This window comes from Grampus griseus (assembly GCF_964374135.1).
Source record: "Grampus griseus genome assembly, chromosome: 9".
In the NCBI taxonomy this organism is placed as follows: Eukaryota; Metazoa; Chordata; class Mammalia; order Artiodactyla; family Delphinidae; genus Grampus; species Grampus griseus.
This window is the reverse complement of record NC_139003.1, coordinates 63951101-63972255: the sequence shown is the minus strand read 5'-3', so window position 1 is coordinate 63972255 and position 21155 is coordinate 63951101. Positions and strand designations below refer to the sequence as shown.

Here is a 21155-nt window from a genome sequence, read left to right as displayed (position 1 = left end):
ATGATTAGTGGTATAAAGAATACTGTTTAGCACAGTACCTACAACACAGTATATGTAATAGATTTTAATGATAATATGAATCATGTATTATTGTTTCTTTTCAAATGTGACACCGCTAATGTAACTCCAATCTAAGTGAATATGGGTATTTTGAAATAGAGTAGTATCTATTCCAAAAAATAGGAAAAAAATGGGAAAAAGTCAAATTAATCTTTGTATTTGCTTATTGCACAGGCCCTCCTCAGACTCTGACATGCCTACTCAGGCTTTTCTTTGGCTCAAACTCTGCTTCAAAATTCATCCAGGGAGTCTAATCTGTGGGATATAGCTGTTTTCCTGATATCCATAGTTACATTATTTGAGGCTATACATCAATGAATTTTCTATCTTGCCTACTTGCAGTTTTCCCCATTTCAGCCTACTGTATCATAGCTGCCAGCCTGTCCCACTGTCACACCTTTACTGAGCTCCTCAGATGCTTGTGATAAAACTATGGCTCCAGGCTAAGTATACAGATTTCATTCTCACAGGGAAGAAGTGTATGCTGGCATTCTCTTATAAGCCTTCCAAAGTTCTGCTTCTCATTTTAAGAAACTCTGCTTCTAATTTTAAGAAACTCTGCTTTAAATAACCAAAGACATCTGCCAAAAATCAGAAATCAGAAAATGGTATTTAATCTTGTGGCAGTAGTTGGTTTTCAGTGTTTTCACATGCAAGCATTTCCTGTTCATTTTTGAACTAAGTTGGACTTTCTTTATATTAATTGGAATTCTGTTAAGGTCCTTGAAGAAGACAACAGAGGCTTGTAAGGGGAAAAGACTTTCAGTTTTTTTTTTTTTTAAAGTCATCCACATGTGTTAACACTTGGGTTACAGATAAAATTCTGTCTCTTATTCTCAAATTTCAGTAAAGAATTTAAAAAAATATTTTAACGGTCTAACTTTTATATAAAAGTTTAAGTCGCTCTTAAAAAATACAAATTCCAAACGCACGTTCCTATTTCATTTTCAATGACTTTATTGAGAACATTTTGCAAATTAGATTTTACAATTTAACATTTTACAATTAGAAATTTCATCTGCTACTACGTAAGTTGCAAACTTTTCAAAACACTACAGAAAATCCTTTATTTCTTTGGATTTTTCTGTTCCATGTTGAGCTCCTGAGATGTATTTTTTCTTTCAGCTTCATTTTCATCTTCCTGTGAAATAAATTTTAGAAAACATTAAAATATAAACTTCAGGGCATTTTAGCACCTATACTTAAGTACACTTTAACTTCATTTCTCTGAAGAATTAACTATCATGACTCCAGTAATCATAGGGGAAAGGCTATAAACAAAATGGCACAATTATGCAACATTTAAACATTAACATTCTCAGTGGGTGCTGTTTTATACTACACATTCACTAAAAATTTCTGTATGTTTTTAAAAACAACTTATTTTATCAATGACTTAAGAATTACTTTTGAAAGCACCTGCTACTAAAAAGTGTCCTTTTTAGGGGGTCAACCAGATATTTTTACTTCACTATTTGATAAAAAACAGTAAATTTAACTTCTGAGACATTTTATGTACCCAGCATGGCATTTTGGTCTCATCCAGCATACTTTCTTGACAGGTCTGCCAATTTTCCAATTACTTGTGCCACCATGTTATCTGAATATCAGTCAGTTCTAAAATAGGAAACTCTAAAATGGGCACGTGAGGCGACAGAATGCTTACATTCTACAGTTTCATTCTAAGTGGTGGCCTCATAATTCATAGGTTCCTGTGGAACATGGTGAATAAATAAAGTGACATCATAATGTCTGCTTCCATAGGAATGAAGTGTATCTTGTGTTCAATATTAAATGGTGACCTCCAAAGTATAAATAATGAGAATCTGGAAAAATATTTCATCTTACATTTTATAACCCATCTCATCATATATGTTCCTTCAACAACACGTAAGTACAAAGCAGTCTTGCTTTTCTAATATTTCTGATAGGCCTGCCATTTTTATTAATGGAAGTAAAAAACACTGTCTAACTCTTTACTGAGTTAATTAAAGTATGAGTAGCTTAATTTCTTAAGTATCTCTGGACAGCAGTAATAACATCAATATCACTACACATCACCCTGCATCTCTGTATAAAAACCAAATTCAATTAAATAATTATTAAGCTTTGCTAACAAATAATTATTAAGTAAACTGACTTTATTAAGTAAATGAAAATCAAGGTGTATATATATAACAAATATATATTTGTTATATATATGTTAATATGTATAACATATTTATATAATGCTTATACATAACATATATATGTTAAGTGTCATATATATATATATATTTGTTTTCCACGAAAGACCACACCCTTGCCCATAAACATTAAGGTGGAGAAAGCTTCCTTTATATACATTGTCTCTAAATTTCAACAGCACCTGTGATTTAGCCTTTGTCAACACCAGGAAAGCAGAGAAATTATCAATATTATCAATCAACCTGAATCATTACAGATATGTTGGCTGCAAGGAATGGGGTTTCTGACTATCAATTTTGGCAATGTAATTTTAATATATTTATCTAAGCACAATAGCTACTGTGTGCTGTTTAATTTTTTTTCCAATTTGTCTCTACTGAATAGAGATATTATGTTCAATTGACTCTTGAAAATCTATTAATGAAGGTAGTTTCCACTTTAAGAGTCTAAGATAAGAGTCTGTAGAGATTACACTTTAATTACAACCCAATAAAAAGCAAATCCTATTCCACCTTTCCACTGTGGTCTTCTGTCAGTGAAACACTGACAGAAAGTGTTAAAACAGCAGGTAAAGGTGGCAAGAAATTTTTGTTAGGTAGCACTGAATTTGTTTATATGTTGTTCAAGGCAGGGCTTTATCTTCTTTATCTTATATTCCTAGTTGTTCAAGGCAGGGCACATTTAGTGTATGGGGGGGGTCCAATAAATGTTTCCTGAACTATGTGAAACAGTGGAATAAAAGATGAGTAAAAGAGAGGTCTGTAATTTGGAAAAGCATAATATCCTTCCTTATCCAGTAGTTACACTTCTGAATTTACTAAAACATTATTGAAAACAGAAATAAGCAAAAATATTTGAAACATCATAAGCCAAACTCACCGTTATCGAATTCATATTCTTTAATTTTTGAAAAAAAGTGGAGGCTTTATCACGTGGACAGTCTGCTAAGTTCCCACAGCAATATGACTTACTGGTTTAACAAGCTTGGTTACCCTGATGATCCTGAGGACTAGGAAGTATCTATAATATTTACTTTCATAATTAACTAACATTCTTCATATAATGTCAGTCTTTTTGTTGTTGAATTTTTCTTAGTAATAAAGTATAGTTAATAAATGCATGCCTAATACTGCCTCCTGTTCAGGACAGGTACAAAAGTTTCTTTATGCAGAGAAAATGTCTTAAAATATCTTGCCTTTCTTTGCCTTTAAACTATTTGTGTAAGTTAACAAGATACAATCTCTTTCTTCCTTTGTATAAGAATAGCTGTGATCTGGATACAGAAAAGGATTATGGAGGGGCACAGAAGGCATTTAATCCACTGCTAGAGTCCAACACATCATAATTGCTACGGTATAATATCATCAAAATAATAACAGCCAAAGACTTTAATCACTGTAAATAAAACACTGGAATTAGATATAATAATGCTCCAGAAAGGATTTTAGAAGTTGCTTTGTTTTTTTCCTTTTTTTGGGAGTGCTAATTTGTGTTTCTAAGTTTACACATCAATTTTTTTTTAACATCTTTATTGGAGTATAATTACTTTACAATGGTGTGTTAGTTTCTGCTTTATAACAAAGTGAATCAGCTATACATATACATATATCCCCATATCCACTCCCTCTTGCGTCTCCCTCCCACCCTCCCTATCCCACCCCTCTAGGTGGTCACAAAGCACCGAGCTGATCTCCCTGTGCTATGTGGCTGCTTCCCACTAGCTATCTATATAACATCTGGTAGTGTATATATGTCCATGCCACTCTCTCACTTCGTCCCAGCCTACCCTTCCCCATCCCCGTGTCCTCAAGCCCATTCTCTATAGACATCAATTTTTATAAGAACTTTATAACAGTTCAAGATTAATACAATCATTAAAATACCTCAGGCAGCAAATCAAATATCATTCACAAGTGAATGCATAATGAATGAAACTGCAAAGAAAGGAAGTTTTTTTACCAAAGTATTTCTTCACTACTGGATATTAAAGGCAGGCAAAATTTTCTTCTGATAGATGCTAGGTTCTTGTCACTCTTTGCTAAGATAAGACATCTGTTTTTTTTCCCAGTGAAAGAAGACCCTTGCTACACGGATCATTTTCTTAGTGACAGCCCTGACAAGTTTGACATTTGTTTCATCAAGTGTTCTGAAGCAGCCAACAAGAAAATGTACCCTTTGGGGCTGCTGGAAAGCAGACAGGTTTACCTCTTAATGTTTAAGCTTGTTAATTCATACTCCAGAAAACATGTTGATTATAGCAACCTTGCAGATCTGCTAGTTACATGTGGAATTTCAGGAATACGCACATAACAATAACGCTCATAATGCCACACAGTTAAAAGTGGTTCCTTGGCCTTCCTGCTCTTTGGACACTGACAGCATTGCTGTAGTGAGGAGAATGAAAATTTCTAAGCACACATGGACCATGTAATTATGGGCTAATGCTCCAGGTGGCAACATGAGACTAAAAGAGTTATTATAACAGAGAAGTAAGTAACAATACTGCCATTTTTATCTAAACTAGATTCCTTTTACCACCAAGTAAAACCCACAGAGTCTGTTTAAATCCTACTCAGCTTGCAACATCAATCTGGAAGAGAAGGCCCTCTATTTTTCCTTATTTACAAATTTGACTCATAACAGTTCAAAGAATTGATGTCAATTAATAAAACCTATCCACTCCTGCTTTTCCCTTCTCTTGAGGTAACCGACTCCAAACAAAGAGCAATTATTTTAGCAGCTGGAATTTCTACTGCTCAGGTAATATTTGGACTCAAATTAGTCTGTGAATACAGCTGACTCTGTATTTACCCTACAGACTGTCAAGTTTTAAATTATTTCTTTTAAAGGTTGGATTATACAAAGGGACACACTTTCCCCATTATTTCATTATATCTTTAAAGATGACTTTATGAGTACCTTTAGAGTGGAGAAATCTGTCAAACATTACCTTAACCAAATGATGAAGGTTAACATTACCAGTAATACATATTAACATTAACTCTTTGGTAAGATGCACTAAAAAGGGCACATTAATTCTGGTCTGTGGTATCCTTCCCAATAATGCATGAACCTAAATCTAGTAAGGAGAAAACATCAGATAAACACTCTATAAAATAATTGAACAGTAGAAGATAATAACACTACAGGAAGCTGGATGAAGGGCAAATGGGAATTATCTGTGCTGTTTTTGCAACTTTTTGTAAGTTTAAAATTATTTCAAAATAAAAAGATTTAAAAAAACAAAATAGAAATGACTATTTAATGAAAGTTTTCTAAATTCAAAGTAAGTGTGATTGTATGCACAAAGAGTTTATGTGGAAGAAAATTCAAGGTAACTGTCACCTCTATATTAAAAATACACGCTAAAATAAACTGTTTGCTTTCCATTTTTCTATTTAAAATTCCTTAAGTACCTCAAATGTTTATAATGGTGATGATATTAATTTTTATTTTCTTGTCTGTGCTTCCATGCATTTATCTTACATTTCTACTCTGAGCACAGATTACTTTCACAATTAGAAAACATAAGCTTTATTTCCAGAAATAAGTAAGCATAATGGGAGTCTGTTTTCAAAGAGAATGATGTCAGTTGTTTTTACTTTACAGAATTTGCTATTCACAGCAGATAAAGACACATGGTGGTACAAACAGTAAAATAAAGTGAGAAGGTACAACTAAGTACTAACTTAAAATATTTCTATTTTCTTATGATATTTTCTTTAGATTTTAAATATTCCTTTAATCAGAGAAAAGTTACTGTAATTGGATTCAAATTAATAGTTGAAATTATCTGTATGCTTTGATAATGGTCCTTTAAAACTGTAGTATATACACAGCTTTTGGTGAAAAATATGAAGACACACTTAACCTGTTCTGTTAGTTGTAGACTAAGTATAGAAAAGCAATATATAATATATTGTTCTGATCTGAGGTCAAAAACTACGCTCTTTTATTCATTTAAAACATAAACCAGAGGGACTTCCCTGGTGACACAGCGGTTAGGAATCCGCCTGCCAACGCAGGGGACACGGGTTCGAGCCCTGGTCCAGGAAGATCCCACATGCCGTGAAGCAACTAAGCCCGTGCGCCACAACTCCTGAGCCTGTGCTCTAGAGCCAGCGAGCCACAACTACTGAGCCTGCGTGCTGCAACTACTGAAGCCTGCGTGCCTAGAGCCTGTGCTCCGCAACAAGAGAAGCCACAGCAATGAGAAGCACACATACTGCAACGAAGAGTAGCTCCCGCTCACCGCAACTAGAGGAAGCCCATGTACAGCAAAAAAGACCCAACGCAGCCAAAAATAAACTTAAAAAAAAAAGTATACCAGATATAACTCTCAATGGCATTTAAGATTGTGCTTTTAATAAAGAAAATATGCTAGTGCTGCACAATAAGGAAAAAAAATTTTCTTAACTGGAAAAATACGATAATGAAAATGTTTTAGGCAAAAATGAGCATGTTGCATGCTTCAGACTAAAATTAATTAGAGTTTTTAACATTTTACAATTCCACTCTAATTCTTTAAGTGGTGCATTTACTTCATAGTAATAAACACTTGGATCATTAAGTGCAAAATGTGTGTGATGTGCTACATTTAACAACCTTTGGCCCTTTTTTCTGTACTTCTGTATTCAGTTTTCCAATGCATTGAATAAGCAATTGAAGACCACAATTAAATTTCCTGATGTTGCATATTTGAGATTCTTATTTCATTTAATACAAAAGGCAATTAATCTACCATTTTACAACTGAATCTCAACTTCAGTGGGCCATGAGAGATGCTGAAATGAACTTACAAGAAATGCTTAATTAAATTCACAGTAAAAAGCGTAAGAGGTTCTTATGACAGAAGTTGCATATTTAATTAGAAAGTCTAGGACTTCCCTGGTGGCGCAGTGGTTAAGAATCCACCTGCCAATGCCGGGGACAAGGGTTCAAGGGTTGATCCCACAAGAGCAACTAAGCTCATGCACCACAACTACTAAGCCTGCACTCTAGAGCCCGCGAGCCACAACTACTGAGCCCACGTGCCACAACTACTGAAGCCCGCGCTCCTAGAGCCTGTGCTCCACAACAAGAGAAGCCACTGCAATGAGAAGCCTGAGTACCTCAACGAATAGTAGTCCCTGCTTGCTGCAACTAGAGAAAGGATGCGTGCAGCAATGAAGACCCAACACAGCCAAAACTAAATAAAATAGATACATTAAAAAAAGAAACTCTAGGGCTACTGTAAAATTCAAGTAACCTGGGATGTTCTTAGTAAACCTAGCTCAAACACATAAGTCGATAAACAAAATGGAGCTATTTTGTAAATTTCTACCTTTTTTCTCTACTTAGTGACTCAAAAGATAGTTAATCAAAGAAATATCCCATTACCTAACATTACAGAATCACGGCCTTTTATTTTAATAGCAAGTAGATAAAGGACAGTAATAAATTTCTAATTTCACGTATGAGTATATATGAATAATTCTTTTTCATTTGTTGAGCAATCACTTACCTCTCAATTTGTGATTCTGGAGCAGATCTAGTAAAGTAGGTTTGCTTTTCTAAGTCTTTAGTTCCTCCTGTTACTTTTTACTTCTTTGTGGTGGCTTTTGGTGGCATGGAAATGGGACAGTTAAAAATAAGACTTTGGGTTTCCCATGTATGATTTCAGATCAAGAGAGAATCTCTATGACCTGAGAAGGAAGGCCCTAAGGATTGGTACAGTCATCTAGGGAGGGCATATTAATAGGAAAGGAAAGGAAGAACAGTGAGTGGAAGGTAAGACTCTGGCAAAATAGGATTGGAAAAAAGAAAATGAATGATGGATGATAAGTGTGAGTTAGGTTAGACACTTAATGAGCATAAACCTAATTCTATAAGCTTATATCTTCTCATAAGTATGAAGAAAAGCATAACTTTCATAATATGAAGTTTTAGGTATTTAAGATACGTTTAAGATATGGTGCTAACCTGCTGGGGCTAAGAATACCATCACACTCTTTTCTTCTCTGACAGATGAGTTTCTGTATAAGGCTTATGTTTGATAACCCCTACGGAACTTATGGTCTTAAAGATAAAAATATTTTCCTTCTCTGGCAGACTATCTAATATCTAGGAAATAAGCATAGAAGTGTATGCTGGAAATGAACATTAGAGGCCCCTAACTTTCCATCATATGTAACACTTTGGTTTAAAAGATATTACCTGCTTTTGATGAAATGTACTGTGTGGGGAATATAGTCAATAACTATGTAATATCTTTGTATGCTAACATACATAACCAGGCTTATCATGGTGATCACCTTGAAATATATAGAAATACTGAATGTTATGCAACAGGAACTAACAGTATTGGACATCAATTAAATTTCAAAAACAAACTCATAGAAAAAGAGATCAGATTTGGGTTAGGGGGTGGGGTGAGGAGAAGTGAATGGGGAGGAAACTGGATGAAGGTAGTCAAAAGGTACAAACTTCCACTTATAAGATAAATAAGCACTAGGGATGTAATGTACAACATGATAACTATAATTAACACTGTATGTTATATACGTAAGCTGTTAAGAGAGTAAACCATAAGAGTTCTCATCACAAGAAAAATTTTTTTTCTATTTAATTTTGTGTGTATATGAGATAGATGTTCACTTAAACTTGTGATAATTACTTCACGATGTATATAAATCAAATCATTTTGCTGTATACCTTAAACATATAGACTGCTGTGTGTCAATTATATCTCAATTAAACTGGAAGAAAAAATGCTACCTGCTTTTGAAGTTGGTGGGTAGTCAGTACTGACTCTAGAGAAAAATAAAACAAATAAAACCCCTCAAATTCTATAAGGGGGCAATATAAGTATATTTTCAAATGAGAATAGCATAAGTCCAATGTATATGAATTAAAAGATTATGGTATATTAAGAAATAACATTTAAAGAGGCTCTTTAGAAAATATTTTTGCATAAATCATCTATTCACTAAATGTAACATTTCAAAAATCCTAAATGTACTAATATTTGAAGACAATACATATGAACCTCTACTTTTCCCACAGGTACTCAAGGAGAAGAAGAGACATTTCTAAATTTATGTTGTTTTATTTTTTGTTCTAAACATACACATACAGGTTTAAATTCCCAGGAGTTAAAAAAATTCCATCAAGCAAAAATGAGGCAGAAATAAAGTCTAAAAATGTTTAAGATATGCAAGCTCACCAGTCGAATTATAGTTCCATAGCTAAGAAATTTCTAGGTTGTATAAAAATCAGTGATTGGCTCATTAAAATTTCCAGTCATACATGCACTGTTTTATGACTAGAAATTATTCAGCAATAACTGAGTTCATTATACAAGCTGGAAAATACTTATAGGTAGCATATTTTATTTATTTATTAATATAAGCAACAGCCATTGATACTGGAACTGGCCATTGTGGAAGAAGTGCCCTCTTCAATAGGATGTGATAGCATTTTGTTTATCCTTCACAATACAATGAGGAGTTTAATGGAACATAGATTTAAAAGGCATTTTATATATATTAAAAGAATTTGGGTGAAGGAGATCAAGATGGCGGAGTAGAGGGATATGGAGCTCACCTCCTCTCACAAATACATCAAAAATACACCTACATGTGGAATAATTCTCACAGAATACATACTGCAAAGCTTGCAGAAGATCTCATACAACCAAAGCTGCTGGAAAGATGCCTACATAACCAGTAAGACGAAGGGAAAAGGGAGAAGAGGAGGAATAGGGACAGGACCTGCACCCCTGGGAACCTCCTTCACCAGCTGGGAAATGTGCTGAAACACACAGGGAGCTTCAGAGGCTGGGGAGGAGAGTGTGGGAGCTGGCCTGCAGCCCCCCAGGGTAGAGAGACCAGCACAGCCGGAGACACGCGCCTCCTGGTGTGTGCAGTGGCTAGGTGCTGAAACTTGGGCTTCAGCAGACAGACCTAGGGAGAAGAACCAGTTTGGCTGTGGGGAGACAGCCCGAAAGTCCTGGAGTGGGCCTGGGCCACAACAGGGGCACGCGCAGGATGGAGGGCAGATCTTTCATAGGAGCCCCACTGTCAACTCAGTAAGGGAGAGGTGTGGATCTACCATAGCATCCTCATTATCAGTGTGCTCACAGCGGGGCATAGCTTCTGCCACCATGGGTTTTGCGAATTTCGTGCACACTCAAGTGGAGGCAGGGCTGAAATCTGAACTGATTATTAGCGCTCCTGTAGTGGAGGTGGCCCCTGAGTGCAGCAGCAGCAACAGTGATTTCTGTGGGCACAAACCAGGTGACAGGCAGCATCACAGAGTCACACATCCTGGCAGAAGTCTCCTGGGGAAGAACACACAGTGGCTCCTTTCCCAGAGGGAGCACTCCAGTCCCACCTATCTCACACCACAGCTCAGAATTGGATCTGGGGCCTCTATTCCAACAACTGGGGAGCAGACTCTAACCCCAACAGGGCTGTGAGAACCACAGGGCAAAGAGGAGGCCCTGCCCAACATCCAGCACAGGCTCTGGTCACCAAAACACCAAACACACCCATCTATCAAGGAGACAAGGGCCAGCACACCCCGAGGAAAGACTTGGCAAGCATCCATACCAAAAACAACCCTGGCACCAACAATACTGGACTCACATGGTCTACACAGGGTCACTCACACATAAAAACAGCCCTTTAAAACTACAGTAGATAACTGTTTCTCCTAAATTCATAGAGTCAGAGAAATATAAGTAAAATGAAAAAGAGGAACTACTGCCAATTTAAAAAACAATAGAATCCCCCTAAATGAACAAACAATGATACAGACCTCACCAGTCTACCAGACCCTGATTTCAAAAAGGAGGTAATAAAAATGCTGAAGGAATTAAGAAAGACTATCAATAGAAATGTAGATCACTGTAACAAGGAACTAGAAACCATAAAGAGGAGCCAATCAAAATTAGACAACTCAATTTCTGAGGTGAAAACTGAGCTAAAGGCAAAAAATAGCAAACTAAAGAATGTAGAAGAATGAATAAGTGATCTGGAAGACAGAATAACAGAAATCACCCAATCAGAACAGCAGACAGACAAATTTAAAAAATAAAAGCAATATATGAGATCTATGGGATAATACAAAGCACGCCAATCTACACATAACAGGAATTCCAGAAGGAGAAGAAAGAGAAAAGGGGATCAAAAATATATTTGAAAAAATTATGGCTGACAACTTCCGAAACCTAAAGAAGGAAACAGATATCCAGGTACAGGAAGCACAGAAGGTCTCAAACAAGATGAACCCAAACAGCCCTACTGTAAGACATATGGTAATTAAAGTGGCGAAAGTTAAAGAGAGGATTATAAAGGCAGCAAGAGAAAAACAGTGAGTTACAGTGGAACTCCCACAAGGCTATCAGCTGTTTTCTCTACAGAACTTTGCAGGCCCGGAGGGAGTGACGAGATATAGTCAAAGTCCTGAAAGGGAAAAGCATGCAACCTAGGATACCAGGCAAGATTATCATTTAGGACAGAAGGAGAGAGAAAGAATTTCTCAGACAAGCAAAAACTAAAAGCATATAGCAATGGTAAACCAATCCTAAAAGAAATATTGAAAGGTCTTCTCTAAATAGAAAAGAAGTAAGAATCTACAGGAAAGGGAAAGTCACAACAGGAAAGACAAATTTATAAAAGGATTGAAGATCCCTTAAATAAGCCAGTACATAGAATAAAAATGAAAAAAAATCAGTGAAGGCGATTATAACTACAATGAACAGCCAAAGGATAAACATGAAGATGTAAAATAGGACATCGAAATCACAAAATGTCAGGGAGGGAAGTAAGAAAAGGTAGACCTTTTAGAATGTTTGTTTATATGACTACCAGTCTAAAGCAAGTAGGTATAGTTATGGGTTAGCATACTTGAAAACCAGGATAACAAATCAAAAACATACAACAGCTTCACAAAAACCAAAAAGAAAGGAACTCTAGCATAATACAAAAGAAAACCATCAAACCATAAAAGGAAAATCAAAAGGAAGACAGGGACAAAGAAAAACTACAAAATCAACTGGAAAACAAGGTTTAAAATGACAAATACATAATCATCAATAAGTACTTTAAATGTCAACTGACTAAATGCTCCAATCAAGAGAGAGAGTGGCAGATTGGATAATAGAATAAGGACCTACAATATGCTGCCTACAAGAGATATACTTTAGGGAAAAAGACACACATAGATTGAAAGTGAGGGGATGGAAAAAGGTATTTCATGCAAATGGAAATGACAAGAAAGCTAAGGTAGCAATAGTCATATCAGACAAAATAGACTTTAAAATAAAGACCAGGGACTTCCCTCGTGGTGCAGTGGTTAAGAATCTGCCTGCCAATGCAGGGGACACAGGTTTGAGCCCTGGTCCAGGAATATCCCACATGCCATGGAGCAACTAAGTCTGTGAGCCACAACCACTGAGCCTGCGCTCTAGAGCCCGTGATCCACAACTACCGAGCCCGTGCGCCACAACTACTGAAGCCTGCACACCCCAGAGCCCATGCGCCACAACTACTGAGCCCACACGCAACAACTACTGATGCCCGCATGCTCTAGGGCCTGCATGCCGCAACAACTGTGCCCGCGTGCCTAGACCCCATGCTCTCCAACAAGAGAAGCCACCACAGTGAGAAGCCTGTGCACTGCAAGAAAGAGTAGAACCCGCTCAATATGGCTAGAGAAAGCCTGTGCACAGCAACAAAGACCCAACGTAGCCAAAAATAAATAAATTAAAAAATAAATAAAATAAAACAAAGGCCATAAAGAAAGACAAAGAAGGACACTACATAATGATAAAACGATCAATACAAGAAGAAGATATCATACTTGTTAACATATATGCGCCCAACAGAGAAGTACCTAAATACATAAAATAAATACTAACAGACATAAAGGGAGAAATTGATGGGAATACAATAATAGTAGGAGACTTTAACACTCCGCTGACATCAATGGACAGATCTTCCAGACAGAAAATCAATAAGGCAACAGAGATACTAAATGACACAATAAAACAGTTAGACTTAGTTGATATCTATAGGACATTACATCCAAAAAACCCAGAATACACATTCTTTTCAAGTGTATATGCAACATTCTCTAGGATACACCACATACTAGGCCACAAAACAAACCTCCACAAATTTAAAAGGATAGAAATGTCAAGCATCTTTTCTGACCATAGTGGAATGAAAATAGAAATCAATCACAGAAAGAGAAATGAGAACAAAAAATGATTACATGGAGACCAAACAACACACTGCTAAAAAACCAGTGGGTCAACAATGAAATAAAAAAAATACCTCAAGATAAAAGACAATAAAAACACAACCATACAAAATCAATGGGACACAGCAAAAAGTTCTAAGAGGGAAGTTCATAGAAATACAGGCCTTTCTCAGAAAATAAGAAAAATCCCAAATAAACAACCTAAACTACTACCTAAAAGAATTAGAAAAAGAAAAACAAAATCTACAGTCAGTGGAAGGAAGGAAATAATAAAGATCAGAGAGAAATAAATAAAAGAGATTAAAAAAACAATAGAAAAAATCAATAAAACCAAGAGCTGGTTCTTTGACAGGATAAATAAAATCAACAAACCTCTGGCTAGGCTCACCAAGAAGAAAAGAGAGAGGACCCAAATAAATTAAGAACTGAAGAAGGAGAAATAACAATGAATAATGCATAAATATTGATACAAAAATCATAAGAAAATATTATAAACAGTTACATGCCAACAAAATGGACAACCCAGAAGGAATGGACAAGTTTCTAGAAACATACAGTCTGACAAAACTGAATCAAGAAAAAACAGATAATTTGAACAGACCAATCACTAGAAGTAAAATACAATCTGTAATTTTTTTAAAAGTCCCTGCAAATGAAAGTCCAGGACTGGATGGCTTCACTGAGGAATTCTACCAAACATACAAAAAAGAACTTATACTTCTTAAACTCTTTCTTAAACTCTTCCAAAAGACTGAAGAGGAGGGAACACTCCCAAAGTCATTCTATGAAGCCACCATCACCCTGATACCAAAAAGACAGACACTAAGTAAAGAAAATTACAGGCCAATATCTTTGATGAATATAGATGCAAAAATCCTCAACAAAATATTAGCAAACTGAATCCAACAATTCATAAAAAGAATCATACACCATGATCGAGTTGGATTCATTCTAGGGTCACAAAGATGGTTCAACATACACAAATCAATCAATGTGATAGACCACATCAACAAAAGACACAAACCACATGATCATCTCAATAGATGGCAGAAAAAGCATATGATAAAATTCAACATCCATTCATGATAAAAACTCTTGCCAAACTGGGTACAGAGGGAACATATCTCAACACAATAAAAGCCATTTGTGACAAACCCACAGCCAACATAATACTCAATGGTGAAAAGCTGAATGCCTTCCCACTAAATTCTGGGACAAGACAAGGACACCCACTCTCACCACTTCTATTCAACATTGTATTGGAAGTCCTAGCCACAGCAATCAGACAAGAAAAAGAAACAAAATGTATCTAAGTCAAAAGGGAAGAGGTAAAATTGTCATTATATGCAGATGACATGATACTCTATGTAGAAAACCCTAAAGACTCCACACAAAAACTATTAGAAGTGATAGATGAATTCAGCAAGGTAGCAGGATACAAGATTAATATACAGAAATCTGTTGCATTTCTTTGCATTAACAATGAAATATCAGGAAGTACAAAAAAAAAGCCCTGTTCAAAATTGCATTAAAAACAAACAAACAAAGAAAAGAAAACCTAGGGATAAACCTGACCAAGCAGGTGAAAGACTTATACTCTGAGAACTATAAAACATTGATAAAAGAAATCAAAGATGGTTCAAGGAAATGGAAAGATATCCCATGCTCTTGGATTGGAAGAATTAACATAGTTAAAATGGCCATATTACCCAAAGCAATCTACAGGTTTAATGTTATCCCTATCAATTTACCCATGACATTTTTCACAGAACTAAACAAATAATTGTAATATTTATATGCAATCACTAAAGACCCAGAATTGCCAAAGCAATTCTGAGAGAGAAGAACAAAGCTGGAGGTATAACCCTTCCAGACTTCAGATAATACTATAAAGCTACAGTAATCAAAACAGCATGGTACTGGCACAAAAACAGATATATGGATCAATGGAGCAGATTAGAGAGCCCAGAAATAAATTAATGGTCAATTAATCTTCAACAAAGTAGGCAAAAATATATAATGGAGAAAAGACAGTTTCTTCAGCAAGTGGTGTTGGGAAAGCTAGACAGCCACATGTTAATCAATGAAGTTAGAACACTCCCTCACACCATGCACAAAATTAAAGTGGCTTAAAGACTTAAATATAAGATGTGATACCATAAAACTCCTAGAAGAGAACACAGACAAAATATTCTCTGACATAAACGGTAGCAATATTTTCTTAAATCAGTCTCCCAAGGCAAAAGAAATAAAAGCAAAGATAAACAAATGGGCCCTAATCAAACTTATAAGCTTTTGCACAGCAAAGCAAACCATAAACAAAATGAAAAGACAACCTATGGACTGGGAGAAAATATTTGCAAACATGTGACCGACAAGGGCTTAATTTCCAAAATATACAAACAGCTCATACAACTCAATAAAAAAAACCAAACCACAAACAACCCAATCAAAAAATGGGCAGAAGACCTAAATAGACATTTCTCCAAAGAAGACATACAGATGACCAACAGGCACATGAAAAGATGCTCAACATCGTTAATTATTAGAGAAATGCAAATCAAAACTACAATGAGGTATCATCTCACACTGCTCAGAATGGCCATCATGAAAAAGTCTACAAATAACAAATGCTGTACAGGGTTTGGAGAAAAGGGAACACTCCTACACTATTGGTGGGAATATAAATTGGTGCAGCCACTAAGGAAAATGGTATGTGTCCCTTAAAAACCTAAAAATAGAGTTACTGTATGATCCAGCAATCCCACTCCTGTGCACATATCCAGAAAAGACAAAAACTCTAATTTGAAAAGATATATGCACCCCAATGTTCACTGCAGCAGTATTTACAATAGCCAAGACATGGAAGCAACCTTAGTGTCCAACAGATGAATGCATAAAGAAGAAGTGTGTGTGTGTATATATATATATATATATATATATACACACAATGGAATATTACTCATCCACAAAAAAGAATAATGCCCTTTGCAGCAACGTGGGTGGATCTAGAGATTATCGTACTAAGTGAAGTAAGGCAGACTGAGAAAGACAAATAACATATGTGGAATCTAAAAAATAATACAAATGAATCTATTTACAAAACAGAAGCAGACTCATAGACAGAGAAAATTTATGGTTACCAAAAGGGAAGGGGGCATGGGGAGGATAAATTAGGAGTATGGGATTAACAGATACATACTATCATACGTAAAATAAACAACAAGGATTTACTGTATACCATAGGGAACTATATTCAGTATCTTTTAATAACCTATAATGGAAAAGCATTAAAAAAAGAATATATTGTATGTATGTGTGTGTGTATAAACAAATCACTTTGCTGTACACCTGAAACTAACACAATATTGTAAATCAACTATATTTCAATTAAACAAAATTTTTTTTTGGCTTAGTCAAGCCCTACAGTTAAATTTTACTCAAACTAATTTCTATATTGCCATTAGAAAAAGCATAATCTTTGGCCATTTTAATTAATGCCATAATAAAAAAAATATGAAAAAATACGGAAGTTTTACACTTCCTTTGCTGAGTTTTGACGTTCTAAACAAAGGACAGTTATAGCTCATAGTATCAAATCACTGTCATAGAAATAAACAGAATTTACATAAATGGTAATATCACAATCTTAGTGCTACTTTAGAGAAGAGGTAGAAGACGTTCAAAAAGTGAAAGGTAACACAAACTCCCTTAATGAAAATGTTGTTATTTATGTAACTTGATGTTTAGGTTTGATAACTGTCCTATTACATAAGATGTTACCATAAGGAGAAACTGGGTGCTTCATACTCTCCATACAATTTTTGCAATGCTTTTAAAATCAAAGTTATCTCAACACAAAAAATAAAACCAGACAAGCAAGCAATGAGCTTTGTTAGATGATTTAGACATAAGTATACTTATGTTTTAAATACTATAAAGTTTCCCACCAAAATAGTATGCAGAGGTAATCAGAGTTATGAATAGCAGAGTTTTGGCATTTCTGTGATATGGACAGCTCATTACAGATTCCACAATATAAATCAGTATTTACTGCTCACTAGTAAAATCACAGTCATTCAGTAATACTGAGTGATGTTTCACACATGAAACTCATTGCTGTGTTTTGTGGATTCATGAAGTTTAAGAACCATGAGAACCATATTCAACTGTTATGGTAAATAATTTCCTCATTCTAGAAGAGTCTGGAATACATTTCATCCTTGACTCATATTAAACATTTTATCTTTTTAAGATAATCTTAACTCTTGAAGTAAATTCTATTCCTAGAATCGTTCCTTTCTTCCTCCTGCAAAAATTTATTGAACAATGATTGTGTGTCGGACACTGGGAAAGGTATTGGAAATAACAAAGATGAATGAAATGTCTTGCTGCCTAGAGGAGCCCGTGTTCCAATGTGGAAGACAGGGAGGCACAGAATTACAGTGCAATGGAGAAAGTATATTATAAAGTCTATCAGGCATAAAATGTTAAGAGAAAAAAACTAAACCATGACAATACATAAGGAGAGTTGTTTTTTTTTTTTTAATGATTGATATTCTAGAGTTCAGGTATGGCATCGAAATAATATACCCTCCTTCATTCTCAAAGAGTGGTATTGTGAATCTTTAAAACAAATACCTCTCAATGTAACTTACACTGACTGCTCTTTTATTAAGATTAACATCAAAGGACTGTATCTTTGAGAAGTAAACTTATGTTTAGAAAGTGAATTTTAAAATCTTTACTCCAAAGTGAACAGATTAAGTTGCCTCAAATATCTCTATTTCAAGTTGAATGCTATTTTCCCTAGAGTGAATCCATTAATCTTCACAGTTTTATTGGAAATTAATAGCTCATTAGACGTCCAAGTAACACATTTCTTATGGCATAATTTTTCATGGGTGACAAAAAGTAGATTTTGCTTCAAGAAAAATTAAAAATAGTATTTTAGAAAATTCCACACAAGAAAATTTCTCTAATAGTTGTCTTTCATGATCAGTGTCAAACCTAACAGCCACATTTCCACATCTTGAATTCACAGATAACCATATAAACACTATTTTGCTTTTTAAAGAAAAATATTAAATGTTTTAAACTCCTTGTTTTAAACTGTTACCATAATGAAAACCATGAACTGCTATGTTCTTAAATGATTCCAAAAAGTAGGCCATGTGGCAAGTACCAAATCACTTATAAAGCCTGCCTGAAAATGTACTTAGTTAACTAATGTTTTCTATGACCAGTGAGTTATTCTATAAGTATAAAGTGTTTCTCAATAGTCCATGATCTAGGCTATACAACATTAGAAAAAATGTTTCATACAATGACATTTTAAAACCCTATTTGAAAAGAGCATTCAGAGAGCTACAAAAGCCATTTACATTCTTCCCTGACTATCAACTATGTGTCAGGTATTGTGATAGGTGCTAAATAGAAAAAATGATATATAAGAGACAGACTCCCAGCATTATGGAGCTTGTAATCTGTGTCCAAAACAATGGGTTACTCGAGCAACTATCTAACTGCAATTATGATATGTTCAATGAAAGTATAGTGCTATGAGGGTTTTACTAGAAGGACCTAAGAATTTCATAGAAGCTCCTCCCCCTCCGGAAAACGACAGATACATTGAGACCTGAAGAATAAGAAGGAGTGGCAAACCTAAAGTCAACACACAGATAACATCAGAAAACAAAGAAAATGTCTTTTTTCACCTTATAACCATCTAATATTCTCAATTCTGAATCTACAAGGTATGAAATATTTAAAAAGTAGTTGCGTTTCTATTACTTGCAGTTAAAGCATTCTTACCAATACAACATTGGCATCTTTCTTAATTTTCTTCTCCTAGTTCTCTGAATTTTCCCCATATCTTTTATTTCTTTTAACTTCTTTTCATCCCTGTCTTTAGAACTCTGTTACTGTTATCTGGAGATGGCTCTAAAGGGCTTCAAATGCCATCTATTTTATGATGACTCTCCAATTTATATCTTCAGCCTGGTGTATATTCCATGCTTTAAACTCGTATGTCCAATGCTACTTGATGTCTTCACTGAACTTTAAATAGGCACCTCAAACATACCATGTACAAAGCCAAACTTGATTCCTCTTCCTAACCACTGACAACCTCCCCAAACAGCCTTATACCTCTCTTGGTCTATAATTTACCCAACTGCTCAAATGCAAACTCTAGGAGTCATTCCTTGATTCTTTTCTCTCACACCCCACAACCAACTCCTGTTGTCTCTATCACCACAGAGTATCTAAAATCTGTCTAGTGCTTTCCATCTCCATTGTTACCATCTTAGTCCATGCTATCATATTTCTTGCCTGGATTACTTTAATAGCTTCCTAATCAGCCTTCTTGCTTCCATTTCATAGTTGTACAACCTATTGTCCATATAGTAGGCAGCAATTTTTGTAAGACACAGAGAATATCACATCCCACCTTTGCTTGAAACCCTCCAACAGCACTGTGTTTAGAGTAGAATCCAAACTCCTGCCATGGCCTACAAAGTCCTATTATCATCTGGCACCTTCCACATTTCTGGCTTCATCTTGGACAGTTCTCCAACTTGCTTAAGCAGCTCCAAACATGCTGGTCCTCCTTGTGATTCCTGAACAAACAGCACTAGCTCCTTCCTCTGCCTTTAATTTTATATGCCTAGTTGTTTTTTGTTTTTGTTATACGGTCTTAATCAGTGAGTTCTCTGACTTCATGCACGGAACCTGCCCTTCCTCCACCAAACAGATCATTCCTCATAACATTTATCACAATGAAATGATCATTTACTTACTTATTTTATATATTATCTGTCTTCCTTCACTAGAGTGGAAGCTCCAGGATAGCAGATTTTCTCTGTCTTGCTAACCATAGTATCCTCAGAAGCTAGTGTCATTTCTATCATATCACAGTGTCTCAATTAATATTTCCTTTGACTATATGAATAAATTCCCTACTATATAGATGCATGGGAAACAAATAGTAGTTTTGACTTTTTGAGTACTTATTAAATACAGAGTATTTACATGCATTGTATGTAATCCTCACAAATGCCAGGCAAGATAAGTCTTATTCCCGTTTCCCATCTAGAAAATTGAGAATTGAAGACATTAAAGAACTGCCCTCAGTCACGTACCTAAAAATATAAGAGGAGCTGGGATTTAAACTCAGCTCTGTCTGACTCCAAAGAGTTCTCTTTCCAACATACCACGCAGACAAGAAGAACTGCTCATGATCAATAAATTTTAAACCTCACATATTTTTCCAAAATAATTCAATTTTTGCCCAACAGATACTGACCACATTACTCAGTTATACAAAAAGATCCTAAGTCTGTCTTGCAGAAATCATTGAAAAGCAATCTTTAAATCCAAAACAGTTTAGAATTCTGCTACCTGAAGATTATTTATGAGAAATCCTGATAAACATACCAACTGCCTTTTCATTTTTTCAAGCATTCTGACAATATTAGGATTTGTTGTGTTATATTTCCTAAATCTCATGAGGATACAGGAATAGTTGAGAACAAAAAGGGGTACTGGGAAAATGTTGCAAGAATCAGTTTCTGAGAAACATAAAATTCTACCATTACCTTGGGATGGCTGCTCTTTTGTCTTCAAATAAGCTCATGTAAAGAGGATTTATTATTGAGGTC

General features: G+C 35.3%; 1 protein-coding gene across 2 annotated transcripts in view; it reads right to left on the bottom strand.

Annotated features, from left to right (window-relative positions):
- Window positions 1–1039: 1039 nt before the first annotated feature.
- The window catches only part of PHF14 (PHD finger protein 14), a 199347-nt gene continuing 179231 nt past the window's right edge, over window positions 1040–21155 (bottom strand). For both annotated transcript variants that reach the window (XM_082662390.1, XM_082662391.1), the window contains one exon: window positions 1040–1201. In XM_082662390.1, coding sequence (XP_082518516.1) covers window positions 1127–1201 — 75 coding nt within the window. In that variant the 3' untranslated portion in view covers window positions 1040–1126. The remainder of the gene's footprint in view (window positions 1202–21155) is intronic.